This window comes from Trifolium pratense, linkage group LG7 (assembly GCF_020283565.1).
Source record: "Trifolium pratense cultivar HEN17-A07 linkage group LG7, ARS_RC_1.1, whole genome shotgun sequence".
Taxonomy (NCBI): domain Eukaryota; kingdom Viridiplantae; phylum Streptophyta; class Magnoliopsida; order Fabales; family Fabaceae; genus Trifolium; species Trifolium pratense.
Genome location: NC_060065.1, coordinates 57,043,064 through 57,062,113, shown reverse-complemented (window position 1 = coordinate 57,062,113; position 19,050 = coordinate 57,043,064). Strand labels below are relative to the sequence as shown.

Sequence of the window (19,050 nt, the reverse complement as noted above, 5' to 3'; positions counted from 1 at the left end):
GACTATGAATATTATTTTTTAGTCTCACATTTTTTCACACCACTTTTTAGTCATACAATTTAGATTATCATAAGTCTCTTTGATGACATTCAACTTCGAAAAAAAAATATTTGTATGTGGTCGCACAAATAATCGACTATATGTGATATGTGATGGTTTAGGTTTCACTTAGTGGGAGCAAGTGAGCAACACATTTTTTTTAAGTGGTGTCATTAGATAAAAGTCCTAAGTCCTATAATTAACAACAACAACAAAAAAAAAGTGGGGCTGCCCCAAATAGCTTGCCATAGATACGTGCATGCAACTTTCGTAATCGTTTTCCTTACTTCTCATCTCATATATTTTCTTCCTACTTTTAAATTTTCTTAACTATTTTTCTTCATTTTCTACATTTATTTAAAACATTTACACCTCAAAAATCGTGTATAGTGAATTCTCTTGGATCCACATGACATATATGTGCAGCTGACAATATAAAAAAACTTAAGAAGTACATGACAATCAATAAAAACAGTTTGCAATTTAAATCGATTTGATCTGCAAAAGATAATTACCGAACAAAGCAACACAAAATAGAAAGTATGACAAATTATTGAGATATTAAATAACTTGTTGTATTATACGATATTTAATGAATAAAATGTTATTTTGGTATTTTAGCCGTCTTGTACTTGGGAGTTGGGATAAACATGCGTGATTTTGTGAGAGACAAGAATTTCAATTCTTGTCCAGTCTCTTGTCTCTCGATTTGCCCAGTACCAAGAATGATTTTAAAATCAAACACAACATAACTAAAATTGTCGTATTCGATCCCTTATTTTTTTTAGCCGATCAAACACACTTAGACACTCACATTATATATATATATATATATATATATATATATATATATATATATATATATATATATATATATATATATATATATATATATATATATGTTGACCATGTTCCATTGATTCTTGAATTTGAGGCATCTAACACCGTCCAATGATGTTCCTTTATGATTGGTTAGGCGTGCATGTCTGTCTTCCCTGGTCTTTAGCTATCTTTGTCCTTTAATTAGTAACTCAACTAATAACCATTCAATTCCCACATCCTCTCCTAAGCAAATTTCAACTAACATAATAATCAAAAAATTAATGCAAATTTTGTTTCTCTTACTCTTAATCACATTCCACTAATTTCTTACACAACATGCACCCCACGTTCACATAAACAATCTAAACAAATCACATCCACACTTATGTCAAACTAAACAAAACAAAACAAAAAAATAGCTACAATTTCATTTCTTACTATTATACTTTTTTGTCTTGCAAAATATCCCATTTTCTTTCCCTTTTGAGGGTCTTTTACACCCCATGTTTTGTTCTTCCTTGTTCATCCATTGAAAAAACAAAAAAAAACATTCAAAATGGTTAGAGCAGGGGAACAAGACCAAGAAAGTTATAGGTCTAAACTGTTTAATTTCAGAGGTATGTTTGATAATAGTACAGGGAAACATGCTAAGAGTTTGAGCGTCGACACAGGTTCAGCAATTGATCTTAATCAACCTGTTGAAGACGGTTCAGCCTCATCAAGAAGTCAAGGATCAAAACCTTTTGGTGAAGCAGAGAAAGCAGCTCCTAAGGCTAAGGTAGCTACCAAGGAAGAAATAGCAGCTAAAGAAGTCAAAGATAAACTATTGCTAGGTTCGATCTCTGATACTAACATTTGCGTATTCAAAAAATATAAACTAACATTATATATTTGCTGATATAATTTAAATTTTGATGTTCATGGTTGGTTTTGATTCAGAGATGGACCAGATGAAAATGAGATTTGCTAAACTGCTGTTAGGTGAAGACATGTCAGGTGGAGGAAAAGGTGTTTCATCTGCTTTGGCATTGTCAAATGCATTCACTAATCTTGCAGGTATATTTATTTTTCATACTATATAGTTCTTGCTTGATTTGCAAGGAACAAATTTTTGTAACATTAATTCCATTTTCAGAAAATTATTCATATAATAAATGTTCCATTATTCCATTTTTTTTCTCATTCTTTTTTGTTATTTGAGAATTCAGCTTCTATTTTCGGTGAACAAAGGCGCCTAGAACCAATGCCGGCAGAAAGGAAAGCAACATGGAGAAAAGAAATTGATTTGCTTCTATCGGTCACAGATCACATCGTCGAAATGGTTCCTTCAAAACAAACAGCTAAGGATGGCTCAATTATGGAGGTAATCCTCTCCCTCTCCCGTCTCAGTTTAATTACTTTTTACCCGATTGAAAGTTTTACATTAATATAAATTTTCTTTAATATGTCATTGAAATACATCAAGATATAATCTATCTCGTCATTGTTATATGATTGAACCTTATTTTCGAATGGATAGATTATGACGACGCGACAACGAACAGATCTCCACATGAATATCCCAGCCTTACGCAAGCTCGATACAATGCTTTTAGTAAGACTAATAATAACTTTGCCTAGACATTTGTAACCTCTTGAATTTCTAGAGGTTTGAACTGATTGTTAAGTCTTTTGAACAATTGGTGATGATGAGCAGGAATGTCTAGATAACTTCAAAGATCAACAAGAGTTCTATTATGTATCAAAGGATGCAGATAAGGATAAAGACGGCGGAAAGTCAAGCAGTGATGATAAATGGTGGTTACCTACACCTAAGGTTCCAGAAGAAGGTCTATCTGAAGCAGCTAGAAAATTTTTACAATATCAGAAAGATTGTGTGAATCAAGTACTTAAAGCAGCCATGGCAATAAATGCTCAAATTTTATCAGAAATGGAAATCCCTGAAAACTATATTGAATCTCTTCCTAAGGTATGACCAAAAAAACTAGTACTATTTAATTTGTCTTAACCCTCCAGTTTTCAAGAGAAAATAACTCTGATACGGAGTTCGATTGAGAGATAAGTAAAACCTGACTAAGGATAGGTTCGAACTCAGATATTGCTGACCAATTCGTTCTTAACTGAAACTCATTAACCACTTGAGTTCAGTCATTTGGTTATTTGTTAAAAGTAATCTCACATATTCTTTTTACACAATTTAAAATTTTCTTTTTCAGAACGGAAGAGCGAGTCTAGGGGACGCTGCCTATAGGTGCATTACAGTTGAATTTTTTGATCCTGACCAGTTCCTATCAACTGTGGATTTATCATCAGAACATAAAATCCTAGATCTCAAGAATAGAATTGAAGCATCAATAATCATTTGGAAGAGGAAAATGAACCAAAAAGATAGCAAATCTGGTTGGGGTTCTGCTGTTAGTTTGGAAAAAAGAGAGCTTTTTGAAGAGAGAGCAGAAACCATATTAATTCTATTAAAGCACCGCTTCCCCGGCATTCCTCAATCTGCATTGGATATAAGCAAAATCCAATTCAACAGGGTAAGAACAAGATTGTCTGAATTGACTTATTTGAGTTTATCTACTAAGTACTAACATAAGCCCTTACGAGAGAGCTTATGAAAACAGGTTATGACATGTCAATAAGTTGTTTATTCAAAGAGAGCCTAATATATATATATATATATATATATATATATATATATATGAATCTAATGAGGTTTGGAAGTTCATCTAACATGATAATTTCTTGATAATGAATTTGTTATATATGTTTGCAGGATGTAGGGCACGCTGTTCTTGAAAGCTACTCAAGAATATTGGAAAGTTTGGCCTTCACGGTACTTTCAAGAATAGATGATGTACTACAAGCAGATTATCAAACACAAAATCCAAAAAAGAGAATATCAGTTTCGATGCCGAGTCCAAGTCCTAAAGAAGAGACAGACAAAGTCAGCACAGAACTGCCTGGTTCGATGACACTATCAGATTTCATGGGTTGGGGACCTGATCAACCCGACTCAGACACGAAGAATGACTCTTTTGATCTTACAGATGACTTTTGCAAAGACATTGAAACCAAGCCGGGACAAAAACTTCCAGCCGTAGTGACCAACAAGAAAGTATCATACCTTGAGACCTTGGGAGTCGTGAGAAGTCCCACGTCGCGTCATTAAACTGCTGTATTTAGACTCATAGAGGTATTTAATTTGTTGGAGTATTGATCCATTCTCTCCTTTTGTACATAGGAATGGAAGAATCAATTGAAACATTCTCAGAGATATATTTTCCTCAGAAGGATTTGTAGTCTGGTAGTAGCTACCAACTTGAGAGATTTTTTTATGATACCACAATGTATCATTTCTATTATTTTGTGATAATAATTTTTATGTAGACATAATTACTAGATAATGTGTGTAACATACAATACAACTTCAACTAGCATTTACTTTCCATAGTCTAAAATGATATTTCCATTGTAACTATGTTTTCACAATTTATCAAAGTGAGAGTGTTCGAGATTAATAACTAACTTTATCTCATTCAAAAAACACGAATCCAAATTAAGGTCGACATCCCTATGAAATTGCTTCATGCTAATCTTATATTTGCTTCAATTGAAAATAGAGACAATGGCATTATATTTGGACTAGAAATAAGCATCATTGAATAGAAGTAAGATGTAAGCATACTTACATATCATGCAATAAAAGATAGATATACATGTTCGGTTTCAAAATAAGAAAAAGCAAACCGATTAAATTCGGAAACTAAATTAGATCTTGTCACGGGGACCGAGCTTTGGTGGAAGCTGTGGACCTTTCTTGATTGGTAGAATGTCACCTGAAGCTGTGGCACTGAAGTATGCAAGAGTTGAACCACCTCCTAGAATCAAAAACTTGAGTAATAATCCCCTCTTTGTGAATGGTGCTGCAAATGTCTCAAAGAATTTGCTCTGCAATGCCAAATCAGTATCAACAAATAAGAGATCATGTTTATTCATTTCCAATCCAAGAATATACTATAATAATCTATTACAGCATTGAAATTAGAATTTGAACATAGAAAATCCATGAATATACTATAATAATCTATATGATAATAAATGCTTAAAGTGAACTTAAATTAAGGGTCTGTTTGGATTGATTTATTTGAGTTAATCTACTGACATAAACACTCGTAAGACTATTCAGGAGAGCATATGGAAGCTTATGACATGTTCATAAGTTTAACCTTATTTTATCTCTTGTTATAAAAGCTTCTATGCATAAACATTATATGATAAGCGTTTATGTTATAAGTGCTTAATTAAGATGTCTAACCAACAAACAAATTCTATGCTAATTCTAAGCCAAGACATTTATAAACATCACTTTGTGTTCACTAGTCACTAGTGTATGAATGTGCAAAACAAAGTAAAAATAATCTAAAATTGATTGGACAAACCTGAAGAGGGTTGTAGGGTGAGGGTGCATCTGAGCCATACAAATCCCACTGACCTGTAGTGTTGCCCAAATCCTCCAAATCAAAGTACACACTCTTGTCACCATACTTTGCTACAACTGAGACACTCCTGCAAGTTTTTGTTAATTACTTTATGTTAAGTAGAATTCACACAAACCATACTCTTTTTACTTTGGCCTCTAGAAACCATGAATCACACACATTCCTCGGATTAGGCATATCCCATGTCAGACACCGACACTCATAATTACATTGAATTGTGTCATTTTCTCAAATTATTATTGGTATCAACGTATCGGTGTTTGTGTGTGATGTTTGTGTATGTACTTCATAGTCTAGAAAACATACACATATAATATGAGTTAAATTAATTTAATACTCATGTAGCATAGTAATTATAAGTGAAAACTCCCTTACACATCTTATTTGGATATCTGCCAGTACAGCGTTGAGATAAATAATTCTTATAGGTCTAAAAATTAATAAGATGTGATAATTTTTTTGAAAGTTATGAAAGTACCTTAAATTCTTAGATTTGACACTCTGGCGAGAAGGCTTGAAAGAGAGCTTAGTTCCTGTGAAGGAACTGCCAGCAAGGCCCTTAACATTGAGAGCAGATGGTTGAACACAAGCTAAGGTAGCAAGGGAAGCCATGGTTGATTAATTTCCACTTATTTCCCTTTCTTTTGTGTGATCAAAATATGACATGCTTTGGTTTTTTCATATCTTATGTTACTTGAAGGAATCTATCTCATCTTAGGTGCCACGTGGACAGCTTTCATTATTTTGTGAAGATTTAGAAACTCATTTATGAGATGCCATGTGGCTGAAGATGGATAAGCCTATCCACTTGGATACCTTTGGTAATGAGATATAATATGCTGCTGACCTGCAATGCAAGTTATAAGATTATGGTTTATGGATCAATTTTTTATTATGGTAATGAGATATTAAAATTAAAATATGTATTAAATAAGTTTTAGGTCTTGAAAAATATTTTTTATTTTTATTTTTTAACAATAAATAAACCATTTTATTGATAAAAAGTGAGAATGAAGTACAATTAGTAAGTCTTGAAAAAAATACAACGGGTACTCTAACTACCTGAAAAAAAAAAGTCATGAGCACCGGGCTAAGGGGCGGTTGAGCAACTCAAGTGAACCATCCTACCTTACTACAACATAAGGACAGAAGGGAGAAGGTTGTGAAGGTGGCATCGTTATCCACACCTCCGATCAGATGAATGGAGGACCGACTCAGGTTTTCATGAGCGTTGGTGGGTCCTAGAGTGTCTGTCAAGGGCGCTAGCGCATACCCCGGGTGATCATCACCACCCACCTGCACGTCACATCTCGGTACAGCGGAACGTGTAACTCGCCTGCTGAAATAAAAAGCAAACACCTGGAATTCAACTAAGCATACAATCAAACGGATTAATAATCCATTAGTACATAAGACAAGATTCCTGATCATATTATGATCTTACATCCACTTACTTTGCTAACACACAAAATGAATCAAGAACTAGATGAAATGGTTCATTGTCATTAATTAACATAAGTAATAATGTATTATTGAAAACTATGCAAGTTAGAAAATAACTATATCAAGCTCTACATCTTGAAACAAGGCAATCAAATTATGACCATAAAGCTAGAAACTGAAAGCAGAAGCTGCATTGCTTAGCTGACTGAAAATTTTATTTCAAGTAACTTGTTGATAGTATTATTGTCCTATTATCAACAAAGTTGTAAAAACATGATTATGTGATGATTATTTGTATGCTGCTGACCTGCATTAATGCAAAATGCAAGTTTTTTTTTTTAAGAAGCTACCATTCAAATTGACACTAGAGAGAATCGAACCTGAAACCTTAAGAAGGAGCACACTCTCATCTCAAGCCAACACCACCAGACCACTAATATATATAGTTCAGTTTTCATTAAAGAATAAATAAAAACAAGCCACTAGGTTTGGTCTAATGGTGAGAGATTTGGATAGTATGTTATAGGTTCTGGATTCGATTCTCAGCTCATCGTAAACAAAACATAAATAAATAAATAAAAACAATTTGTTTCCCCATTTTGTATGGGTACTGTGTACTATATAGTACATTGAGTGGTATATTTTTTCTTTTTTGGTTTTAGCAATGGAATATAGATTAAAACGTGCAGGCCTAAAAATTGATATATCAAAATCAAATATGCCAATATCCTTATATAGTAAACTATAATAATTATATAGTAAACTATAATTTGCAACTAACAACAAAAAACAAACGAAACCAATATCCTTATATAGTAAACTATAATAATTATTATTATAATAATAAATTAAAGAAAGATTACGTTTATAGATTAAAAAAAACATTAATAAACATGTAAAACTTCAAAGTTTAAGAGACAAATCAAGCTCGAATGCTTCTTCTTTGATGGTATGATGATAATCACCACATGTGGCAATCACGGCTGACTTGTGTAGGGTTGAGTTTGACTTTATGTCAATATTTATAGAAGACTCTCCAACACTATCTTCTAATTTTATCGAATTATCTTCAATCTTAAATCCATGAATAGAAGAAAAGTTTTCCATCTCTTGAGGATGCTTGGCAAGTGTGAGTTTGCGCTTATGAACCTTTTTATGTCCTCCTAAAGCTCGGGCACAAGAGAATGTTCTATTGCAAATTTTGCATGAAAAAGTCTTTGAAGGGGTAAAAATACCATGTTCTTGCACCTTCCACCCACAAATTAAATCATTATTTGTGAGATTGATGAAAGGAATAAGCATGATGGAGTTTGAAGGTTGATGTTGTTCAGATTTGACAACTTCCTTCCCCTTCATTGTCACCACTTTCTTGTAGTTATTATTCTCTTGGTCGTGTATTTCGCGCTCTCGCTTATGAGACTTTTGGTATCCTCTTAAAGTCGATGAAGAAGAAAACTGTCTGTTACAAGAGTTGAATGATAAAGTCTCCAAGGGAGTCAAAAAATCATATTTTTGCCCCACCGGCCCACGAATATAATCATTCTTGGTAAGATCGATGTAAATAGGCATCTTAGAGGATGAAGGGTGGTATTGTTCAGATTGTACAAGTTTCTTCTCCTTCATTGAAACCACCTTATTATTCTTTTGCTGGTCTGCCTTATGAGCTTTCTTATGTCCTCCTAAAGCTTTTTTAGAAGCGAATTGTTTCTGGCAAATGATGCATGAAAAAGTCATTGAAGGGGTGCAAAATTCATGTTTTTGCACCCTCGACCCACAAATCAAATCATTCTTAGCGTGATTGGTGTTAAGAGGCATCTTGGAGTTTGAAGGTTGATATTGTTCAGATTTAACCTTCTTCCCCTTCATTGTCACACCAATATTCAGATTTGACCCTTTCATTACATTCTCTTCATTCAAACATATTTTCTAAAACAAATTCACATTATTAAAATATAAAGTATTCATCAAATCAAACTAATATTAAAACTATAATAAAAGCATAAGAACATAAACAATACCACACCAACAATATATAATTTGGGACAAAGCAAGCATGTGATAAATAGAGAACTTCAATAAACAACATGAGCATTAGTTGAAGTGGAGTAGAGATTTTTAAAACAATAATTTTTTTCACTCGTAATCACATATATTTGTTCTCAAATCATGTCAGGTGCAAATCAATTAGTCATTGCACTAAAATAAGAACTTAGGTTGAATAATTTTTTATCAGAATTTTTTTTTAATCCCGACGAACTCCAAATTCTCATAATCCTTTTTCCGAAAATTTGAGAATTGACAAAATAAAATAAAAATAATCATATAACGGAAAAGAATATAATCAATATATAAAATAGTAGATGTAATGAATAATAGAACTTGTCACGTTGATATATTTGTCACTCAAAATTTATATAATATGTTTAAGCAAGGACTGATAGAAAATTTTATAAATTTGAAAACTTGAAAATACCTTAAAATCTTTGGCTAGATATTTGAGTCCATAATATGAACTAGAAGTATCGTCTCTAGAATAAGCTCCACCACCACTTTTGTTCCAACCATTAAGATTATTTTCACTACTTAAATTCACTCCAAAAATATAAACCATCTTGGCGTATTTTTTCTTCTTCGATCACAGACTTTGTGGGAAATATGGTCTTGACACTAAAAACTGTTTGTTTTAGTACAATTTAAGGAGAAAATATTGTCTTGATTCTTTTATATTAAATTTTTCCATTCATAAAAATAAATAATATGTTGACCTAAACCTTTTAGATCTATATGGGTCTTGAAACGATATAGTATAATAATTAATGCAATTAATTTTGTATAGAAATAAAAGATATAGTATAATTATTATGGATTGAAGATAGTACCAAAAAAAAAATTATGGATTGAAGTGTCTACCAAAAAAATAGAAAATTATATGGATTGAAGCAATGGAAGAATTACTGAATTACATTATGTCATTACCACCGATTATATTTCATGATTATATTTTGTCAAAAAAAAAATTCTCATGCTTATATCTTAATTTTAATGTTGTCTAATTACTGCGTATGGTTAAATTGTTAATTACTCGGACAATGAATAAATAAAGTGTAATATTACTGCATTAATTATTATTGAGACCCAAAATTGGTAATTTTTTTATGCCTATTAAGCAATGGGAAATGCTAACGAGACACTTCTTAGCAAAACCCATAATAGGTATAAAAATCGAAATAAAAATAATAGCAGATTATTATGCAAACAAATGAGAATCCCCGTGAGGTGTTGGGTTTGGGCCAAAGTTAGACTTTCTCATTGGAAATTACCCGATATACTCAAGTAATTATAAATTTTAGAGAGTCTCCATGAACATAGATTAATTAATAGGATTATTGCATTTTATATGTAGTGTTCAAATTCAAACATAGGTTCCGAAACCCTCACTTATTCACCTTGAATACGGATCCTCTCTTTCAAAGATCTCTACATCGGTCTCTCAACCTTCTATATATAAAAAGAAATAAACTAACATTCAAATCTACGTTAATTCATCCATCCAATTTAATTTGTAAAAATCATACTAGGCTATTCATGTTGAGTTTTTTTTTCCGAAATTGTTCAAAAAATTATGAAAAAACAAGATTATTTTGGTATATTAATAATTTTAGTGTACCAATTGCAAACACTTTATATTTTTCCGGCCGTTTCTTCTATTTTAAAAATTTATTATTACAAAAGAATAATTTTTAAAAATTATTAATGTAATAAATAGTGTAGTTTTTTCAAAAAATGTTGGTTGGGACATCAACATTTTTTCAACCAACATCAGCATTATTAACACTATTTATAAAAATTGAGAGACTGACGTAGACTTCAGAAGGAGAGGATCTGAATCCGGTGGGTTTCTAGCTATTATGCTACGTGACAAAAAAATTAGAGAAATCAATGAAAATAATTTTGGGATTTTTTTTTGTTGTATTAATCATTTGATTCTTGAGGGAAAAGGGCTTGATAATATAGAGTTCGATCACGAGGTAAGTAAAATTTAGCCAATAATTATTCTGACCAATAACCGAACTATGGTTTTCCTGAATAATTCATTTTAATTAGAAAAGTTTATTAACCACTTAGTCGAAATCTGCAAGACATATAATTTAGAGTTGGGTGAATTTTCATTGTTGGTAGAAGGGTATGAGAGTTCAAATAAGACCAAATGTGAGTTAGTTGAATCTCAAGACTACTGAGGCATATAGAGAGAGTAGTAGCATGAGGAAACTGCACAACGATAATATAGCTTGAAGAAAAAGGAATCACTAATAATTCTGGTAGGTTCACGAATAGTATTTATAGTAAACATTATGTAGCCAGTGTACCGGAATTTCATCATATAGGATCTATATAAAAAAAAACGAATAAAACAAACAATTTTATTTGTTTTGTTTTCCCCGTATGCTATAAATAAAATTCCGGCTAACAATTTTATTTGATTCAAAAATATATAATTTGACAACTAACAAAAAAATAAATTAATACTCGTGCATATAAATTGATATAATTATAATTTCAATAAATTCCAAAAAAATACAACTATTCTAACTCAAATCAGAGACAAAATTTATAAATTATAACAAAGACATAGGTAAAACTTTAAAGTTTAAGGGACAAATCAAACTCAGTATATTCAGAATCAAAAACTTCTTCTTTGTTGGTACGAGGATGATCAACACCTATGACAACTGCATTTGACTTGTAGTTTGACTTTGTAGCAACACTTGTTAAAGACTCTCCAACAACACTCATATTAGCATTAAGAACATCAATCTTCACTTCATCAATAGAAGAATTTTTTTTCATTTCTTGCCTTGGTGTCCACATAGGAGTAGAATCATGCTTGAAAGGAGGTGGGATCCATATATTACTAGGGTTTTGAAACATGGACTCCAACTTAATTTCAAGTGCTCTAGTATAGGATCCATATCCTTGATAAGGGGGTGTAGGGGCTCTAGTATAGGATCCATATCCTTGATAAGGGGGTGTAGAAATACTAGGAGAATTATAGTAAGAAAAAGGATAATGAGGGGTCACATGACCCTTCATAATCTCTTGGCTATGCTTTGCAAGTATGCGCTCTCTCGTATGAGCGTTTTGGTGTCCACCTAAAGCATGCGAAGAAGAAAATTGTTTCTTGCAAAACTTGCATGAGAAAGTTCGTACCATCGACGTACGAAAAAGATTATTCTTAGAGTCTGAAGTTTGATGTTGCTGAGATTTTATAACTTCCTTCTTCGTCATTGTTACTATCTTATTGTCATCTTTGTTGTTCTCTTTGATGAGTTTCTTATTGTTTGTATTTATGGAGAATATATGATATATGTTATATGGAGGAGTCTTTACTAAACTTCATGCTTTATAGTTTATATATAGAGATATAGGGAGGTAAATATTATTTATTTATTCACCAAAAGAAAATATTATATATTTTTATTTTTATAGAAAGGGGGCTTAATATTCTAATACAAAATATATTTTTAAATCACATATTTAAATAAGGAAAAAATCCAAAAAATATTCTAAATAGAAATACTACCCCCATCGATGGGTTTCTTAGGGTCTGTTTGGTTCGAAATAGAAAGAGGGGAGGGGAGGGAAGGGGAGGGGAAGTGAGGGGAGGGGAGGATAATATTTATGTTTGGTTCAAAAGAGGGGGAGGGGAGGGGAGGTGAGAGATTTTTACTAAATATGTGTTTGGTTCACAAGGGGAGGGGAGGGATTCTAAAATTAATTTACTTTTTTATCCTTATCATCTTTACAAAATCTCAACATTTTAAAATTATTCAGTATTCACTATATAAACAATTAAATATGAAAACTCAATAACCGAAAACTCCAGAAATAATCAAATGCAAAATTCTAACAAAATTTTTTATGTTCAAAAATATTAGAGCACTTCTAAAATATAATGTGTAGAATTTGAAAATATGTATAAAACAATTTATTGATAGTTAATTTTCCTAAAAAAACTTGTTGATAGTTTTTATATATATATATATATATATATATATATATATATATATATATATATATATATATATATATATATATATATATATATATATATATATGTACAGTGCAACAAATTAAAAAGTGTCCATTTTATTATATATAAAAAAAAAGTTTCATTCAAAAAATGTTGTAGGATAGGTAAAAAATAGAAACAAGTATCTTGTAAAAAAAAGTACATTAAAACAAAAAAAAATAAAAATAGTACAGGTAAAAAATAAACACAGGATGTTGGCAACGTAAAAAAAAATACAGTGAAACGAATTAAAAAGTGTCCATTTTATTATATATAAAAAAAAAGTTTCATTCAAAAAATGTTGTAGGATAGGTAAAAAATAGAAACAAGTATCTTGTAAAAAAAAGTACATTAAAACAAAAAAAAATAAAAATAGTACAGGTAAAAAATAAACACAGGATGTTGGCAACGTAAAAAAAAATGGCAACAAGCAAATAACTTAGTATGATTTAATATAAATTTTAAAAGGAAAGTTTTGGTATTTTCAAAATTTAATATAAATTTTAAAAGGATAGTTTTGATATTTTCAAATAGATATGAGGATAATTATGTCAATGTAATTAAAATTATAATAACTCATCTCTCCTCACCTCCCCTCCCCTCCAAATCCCCCCAATTTGGGGGGAAGCAAAAATTGGTCATTGGAGGGATTTTGCTCACCTCCCCTCCCCTCCTCTCCCCTCATAAAATTTGAACCAAACACAAAACATTTAAAATATTCCCTCACCTCCCCTCCCCTCCCCTCCAAAAACCCTGAACCAAACATACCCTTAGTGTTTGTATTTGTGGATAATATATAAAATATATTTAATATTAATATGGAGGAGTCTTTTACTACGCTTTAATTCACCCCGCTCTATGTATAGAGATATAGAGAGCTAACTATTATTAATTTATTTCACCAAATAAAACATTTTTTATTTTTATAGAAAGAGAGCTTAATATTCTAATACAAAATATATTTTTAAATCATGTATGTAAATAAGGAAAAAATCCAAAAAATACTCTATACTACTTCCATTCTTACATCTAAAATCCCCGTACAAAAATATCCTAATTAAATTAAATTAAATTAAATAAAAGATAAGTTATTTTTCTTTCTTAATAATCGAAGGATATAATTTCAAACATAGACTTAAGTGGTTAATAAGCTCCACATAAGAATAAGTCGTTCCAAAGAACCCGTCTTATTGCAAAACTACTTCATTTGTCTAATAAAAAGTGTCACATTTGTATATTTTTTTTTTCTCTCTTCAAATAATTGTCACTAATTTATTAATTTTTTCTACTCTAAACTACTTTTTTACTTATGTCAAGTTGTCTAATGGTCAGAAATTTCACATTAAAGATAAATAAGTAGAGTATCCCAGATTTTAATCATAGCTCTTGCATGTATAAATATAATACGATGACCTTACCAATTGAACTAATTATCTCACGAGAACTACACTAATACATTAATAACTACAATTAATAAAAGTGTTTTAGTAAATAATATTAATTTAACCATTAAAATCAACTCAATTAATTTTTTTATCAAGTAGTTTTTGAAGTAATGCAAATTAAAAGTTGTGTTTTTCCTTGAAAATTATTGATGGGGATTTGGGATTTTCTTGAATAATATCTTTAGAGATCATGATTAAGAAATTCCCTTATATTTCATTTCCTCCAAACTAAGTCCTCTCATCTGTTACCCACTTACCCTCCTAACTCACATTGGCTAAGAAATTGGTTTTTAATATAATTTTTTAGTGTCCTCTAGATGTTGGTTTATTTTCGAATGTTTTTTTCTTTCATGCCTCTTGTATTTCTCTCTATAATTTGAAGTCTGTTTTTCCTTTTGGTAAAAAAAAGTTTTGTTTTCCCCATAAGTTTATAAATATAATAGAAAAGTGTGTACATTGAGGGAGCTTTTTTTATTAAAAAAAAAAAGAAGCAATAAAAGCAAACAAGATTGCACTTGTAATTGTTTTTTCCATATATATAATAATTTGATAGCTAACAAAAATAATACATGTTATAAAAAAAAAATACAAATCAATACTCCTATATATAAAACTATAATAATAAAGGACACAAGCAAACAAGATTTACACTTATAATTTCAATACATATAATAATTTGACAACTAACAAAAAAAATACATGTTATAAAAAAAATACAAATCAATACTCCAATATATAAAACTATAATAAATTCCAAAAAAAACTTATAACAACTTAAACTAGAGTTGAGACTTGAGACCAAAGACAAAACTTAAATTATATCTCAAAAAAATGACAAAACTTAAATTAGAGTGAAAATTTAGAGACTAATCAAAGACAACAATAACATGCAAAACTTCAAAGCTTAAGCGTCAAATCAAGCTCAAGCTCAGTAGATTCTGAATCAGGGTCTTCTTCCTTCCTCATACCATGATGATCATTATCCGTAAGGACCACGTTTGACTTTGTAACATTTATCGAAGACTCTCCAATATTATCTAATTTTATCACATTATTCCTCCAAGTTGGTGTTGCACTACTTCCATTATTTGTGTTAAGACCCTCAATCTTCAATCCACCAAGTGAAGAAAAGTTTCTCATCTCTTGCATTGAAGAATAGTTTCTCATCTCTTGCATTGGTGCCCATGTAGGAGAACCGAACTTATAAGGAGATGGGGTCAATGAATAGCTTGGCTTGTGGATCATGGACTCCATCCTAATTCCAAGTGCTTTATTAAAGGATCCAAACCCATAATAAGATGAAGAAAGGCTAGGATAATTAGTGTAGTAAGGAAAAGGATGGCGAGGGATCCCAAAACCATTATGCATCTCTAGACGATGTTTTGCGAGTGCACGCTCACGCTTATGAGCATTTTGGTGCCCTCCTAAAGCTTGCGAGGTAGAAAATTGTTTCCTACAAAAGCTGCATGAAAAATTCTTCGAGTCAGAGGATTTATTCCCAGTGTTCTTTTCTTTGTTGGTCTTATTATTAGCCCAGCTTAACGAAGATGAACCGACCTCCAAATTTTTTGTGGGGGTGACAAAATCACGCTCTTGCACTTTCGACCCACGAATTGAATCATCTTTTGAGAGCTTGATGGAGTTTGAAGGTTGATGTTGTTGACATTGCACAACTTCCTTCCCCTTGTTGTTGATGTTGTTCTCTTCACAACTTTTTTGGGAAATACCTTCTGAAGTTGTAGAGGATTGTTCAGAGGTTGAAGCCATGATATGATGTATACAAAAAGGTGAAGAAATTATTTTGACCTATTTTTTTTTCTAATGGATCTATATATATAGGCGTGGGCTTGAATGGTTTTGATCGATTGATGAAAAGAGGGGCATGGAGAAGGGTTATTTATTTAAGATTCTAATTAATACAAATATCTTCATAAATAAGGAAATATTATGAACTATATTTTCAAAAAAAGATTATGAACTATTATTTACTATATAAATGCATACATAAGGAAATATTATGAACTGTTATTTACCATATAAATGCATATAATCAATTGGAGCGATATGAACAAACCTTTGCACCGATTCGTGCATGATATTTACCTAAACAAACATTACTATAATAATGACTTTAACACTTACTAATTACTACGATTAATTACTCTTCTAGTGAAATTTTCCTTAGTGGATGAGTGGGTTGTTATTAGTACATTGTTCCTTTTATGTAGTTTTTTTTTTTACTAATGTTCCTTTTTTTTTTTGTTACAATGACTAATGTTCCTTTTATGTAGTTAAAATATGAATGATGTGATTGATGTTAATTACCGACTACCAAAATTGGTAACTTTTTCTTTTGTTAAAAAAAAATTGGAAAACTTAAAATTTACTTGTTAATGAAGTTATATAATTACTTTTTATTTCAATAGCTTCGACTTTTGCGAAGAAATATATATAGCAAGCATTTGTTATATTTACAAAAAAAAAAAAAAATTCTAATAGAATTTTTGTAAACTGCATTGCAAATATCTCTTATTTGAAGAAATTATTTTTTGAAGAATTTTGCTTCTTTTTTTACAATGATAATTTTTTTCTCTTTTCAAGCATAAAGTATTCATATTCGTATATACATAAAAGGTATTCATACATGGGCAACAAAATATTATATAGTATATAATCATATATATCTTTGAAAAATAGTCATATTTAATAAGATCCGGCCAATCGTAAAGTGGTAACTGTTTTTTAAAACAAAAGAAAGTAATATCTTTTTGTTTTTAGAAATAAAAAAACCTCTATTTGAGGCAAATTAAATAAGAGTATCAAACGAGATTTAAAAGTTGATTTGTCACTCGACTTCGTTACTCTTTAATAAACTGTAAACTACTTTTTCAATACATTAGAAAAATCGCTTTTTATTTTTACAAATAAATTTCTAATAAATAACTTGTACTAAATTTTTCTCATATCATTTATGAACCCTAATTGGCACTACTATAGTACCGATTTAGATTTAGACTTTGCAATTTTCGGCAAGTTTTCAAATTTTAGATTTAAATAATGTGATCATTTTAGTTTTTAGAGCAAATCTTAAATGAACACCGTCTCAAATAAAACAACTTGGGCATAATCATATACAAGGCCGCACCAAGGATAAAATAATCCAAACAAGTGTTTTAAGTCTAAAAATATATTATTTTTCAGCTAATTTCAATTCTTAGACTTTTCTAGGTCATGAAATAAACACAGCCGCCGCTCCCCCTCTCTTCTAACCCTATTTTGCTTTTCTTCTTCATCATCCACCAAGGAGGGGTGGTTTTTGGGTCAATTTTTGACCCAAAATCACCCCTCTAAGTTGTTTTTTTTTTTTTTTTTTATTTTCTTTCCATTTAAATAAGTGATTTCACATAAATTAAGTTTTTTAGTTTTGTTTTTCTTGTTTTGTGATTTCGTCGTCTGAGTGCGGCGCTTTGTTGGTGGTCGTCATTGTTACGGCGTTTGTTTGTCCGTCTTGTTGCGGTGTTCGTTTGGTTCATTTTGAAAGGTAGATTTCAATCAATTGCAGATTCGATCAATGATTTGGGCATCATCGTTGCAGATCCGGAAGCATGGACATTCTGGTGACTTTTATCATATTATATTATTTGTAGGCATATTGCAATTGCCGTTGTATGCTATTAACATGGATGCTGTGAGATTGTTTGCAGTTTCATCCTTTTTGTTTTTAGCTATGTTGAATTTGTATTTGCATGTGATGTACTGTATCAATTATTGGAATGAATGAATATCCTTATTTTGAGTCAAAAAAAAAAAGTCTAAAAATATATTAAAAAAAATTATCAATAGAAAAAGGTTTGTCATAAATCATAATCTCATTAGTTCACAGAAGGAAAAAAAAAAGTCTTGAAATAGAAACAAATGCCTCTAAAAATGAAAAAAAAAAGGTCTTTTATGATATAAAGTAAGGTGAGACTTTGTGTCATTCGTATGCTTAACACATGGTGTTTAGAGGGCCAACTATTAGGGGCGAGTCCAAAGAATGTGTGTTTCTTTGAGTGATGGAAAAATATTTGAGTTGTAGAAAAATAAACTTTTTATTATATTCTTTATTTTTGTTTGACACTTTCATTTTTTCTATGAATAACAAATCCAAAACAAAATTTAAATGAAAAAAAAATAAAAAATTAAAGTCCGTGTAAAGATAATCTCAGTTGGTAGAGACATAAAATAAAATAAATTTAACAACTAGGCGGTCTAGGCTACTTAAGAAACAAAAAAAATGAACAAATTTTATTTTAAGCAAAAAAAGTACTTGAAATTTGCCTTAGGCCCCATTTAAAGTTAGGTCGGCCCTCCACATGTAATTAAAAAAAAATTAAAAGTTAAATAATTTATTCACATCATCTAACAATAATTATGGACTGGGCAACAATCCAGGATATATTTAGCAAGACCCAACAGAAACGGTCCATATAAATGCAGCCCAATAAAAGGGTGGGAAAAATTCTCCATGATACAATCCCATGATCTCCACTACATGGAGAAAGAAACCGCCCATCACCCATGTATTCCACTATCTATAAGGCACTTATTTGACTTGAAAGAGTAGGGATGGCAAAAAAACCCAAACCCGAGAGACCCACCCGAACTCAAACCCAAGTCAACGGGCGAAACCCGATTTGACTGGGTTTGGGTTCGGGTGACACCCGATAATATGGGTGTGGGTTTGGTA

At 30.9% G+C, this 19,050-nt stretch overlaps 4 protein-coding genes across 4 annotated transcripts; 1 reads left to right on the top strand and 3 right to left on the bottom strand.

Moving 5' to 3' along the window:
* Positions 1–1,106: 1,106 nt before the first annotated feature.
* Positions 1,107–4,606, top strand: LOC123897945 (rop guanine nucleotide exchange factor 12-like). The gene is made up of 7 exons (XM_045948774.1): positions 1,107–1,694; positions 1,801–1,917; positions 2,070–2,224; positions 2,381–2,455; positions 2,558–2,830; positions 3,078–3,398; positions 3,638–4,606. Exons 1-7 carry the CDS (start codon positions 1,418–1,420, stop codon positions 4,031–4,033), a joined length of 1,614 nt encoding a protein of 537 aa, XP_045804730.1. The 5' UTR covers positions 1,107–1,417; the 3' UTR covers positions 4,034–4,606.
* LOC123897946 (photosystem I reaction center subunit VI-1, chloroplastic-like) lies at positions 4,501–6,042 on the bottom strand. Its single transcript, XM_045948775.1, has 3 exons — positions 5,842–6,042; positions 5,304–5,430; positions 4,501–4,812 (listed from the first exon to the last, which is right to left on the bottom strand). The coding sequence occupies exons 1-3, from the start codon at positions 5,973–5,975 to the stop codon at positions 4,633–4,635; spliced, it is 441 nt and encodes a 146-aa protein (XP_045804731.1). The 5' UTR covers positions 5,976–6,042; the 3' UTR covers positions 4,501–4,632.
* A 5,405-nt stretch (positions 6,043–11,447) lies between these two features.
* Positions 11,448–12,092, bottom strand: LOC123896691 (zinc finger protein KNUCKLES-like). The gene has a single exon (XM_045947050.1). The coding sequence runs from the start codon at positions 12,090–12,092 to the stop codon at positions 11,448–11,450; it is 645 nt and encodes a 214-aa protein (XP_045803006.1).
* A 3,126-nt stretch (positions 12,093–15,218) lies between these two features.
* LOC123896690 (zinc finger protein 3-like) lies at positions 15,219–16,088 on the bottom strand. Its single transcript, XM_045947049.1, has one exon. The coding sequence runs from the start codon at positions 16,086–16,088 to the stop codon at positions 15,219–15,221; it is 870 nt and encodes a 289-aa protein (XP_045803005.1).
* Between the last annotated feature and the right edge of the window lie 2,962 nt (positions 16,089–19,050).

What these genes read in the sequence shown, in the direction of transcription:
- LOC123897945 (XM_045948774.1), top strand. Translation starts at nt 1,418, where the DNA reads ATGGTTAGAGCAGGGGAACAAGACCAAGAAAGTTATAGGTCTAAACTG. An exon ending in AGGATGGCTCAATTATGGAG is followed by an intron (nt 2,225 to 2,380) that starts GTAATCCTCTCC and finishes TCGAATGGATAG; the next exon opens with ATTATGACGACGCGACAACG. An exon ending in AGCTCGATACAATGCTTTTA is followed by an intron (nt 2,456 to 2,557) that starts GTAAGACTAATA and finishes GATGATGAGCAG; the next exon opens with GAATGTCTAGATAACTTCAA.
- LOC123896691 (XM_045947050.1), bottom strand. Translation starts at nt 12,092, where the DNA reads ATGACGAAGAAGGAAGTTATAAAATCTCAGCAACATCAAACTTCAGAC.
- LOC123896690 (XM_045947049.1), bottom strand. Translation starts at nt 16,088, where the DNA reads ATGGCTTCAACCTCTGAACAATCCTCTACAACTTCAGAAGGTATTTCC.
- LOC123897946 (XM_045948775.1), bottom strand. Translation starts at nt 5,975, where the DNA reads ATGGCTTCCCTTGCTACCTTAGCTTGTGTTCAACCATCTGCTCTCAAT. An exon ending in GTCAAATCTAAGAATTTAAG is followed by an intron (nt 5,431 to 5,841) that starts GTACTTTCATAA and finishes AAAAACTTGCAG; the next exon opens with GAGTGTCTCAGTTGTAGCAA. An exon ending in CACCCTACAACCCTCTTCAG is followed by an intron (nt 4,813 to 5,303) that starts GTTTGTCCAATC and finishes TTGGCATTGCAG; the next exon opens with AGCAAATTCTTTGAGACATT.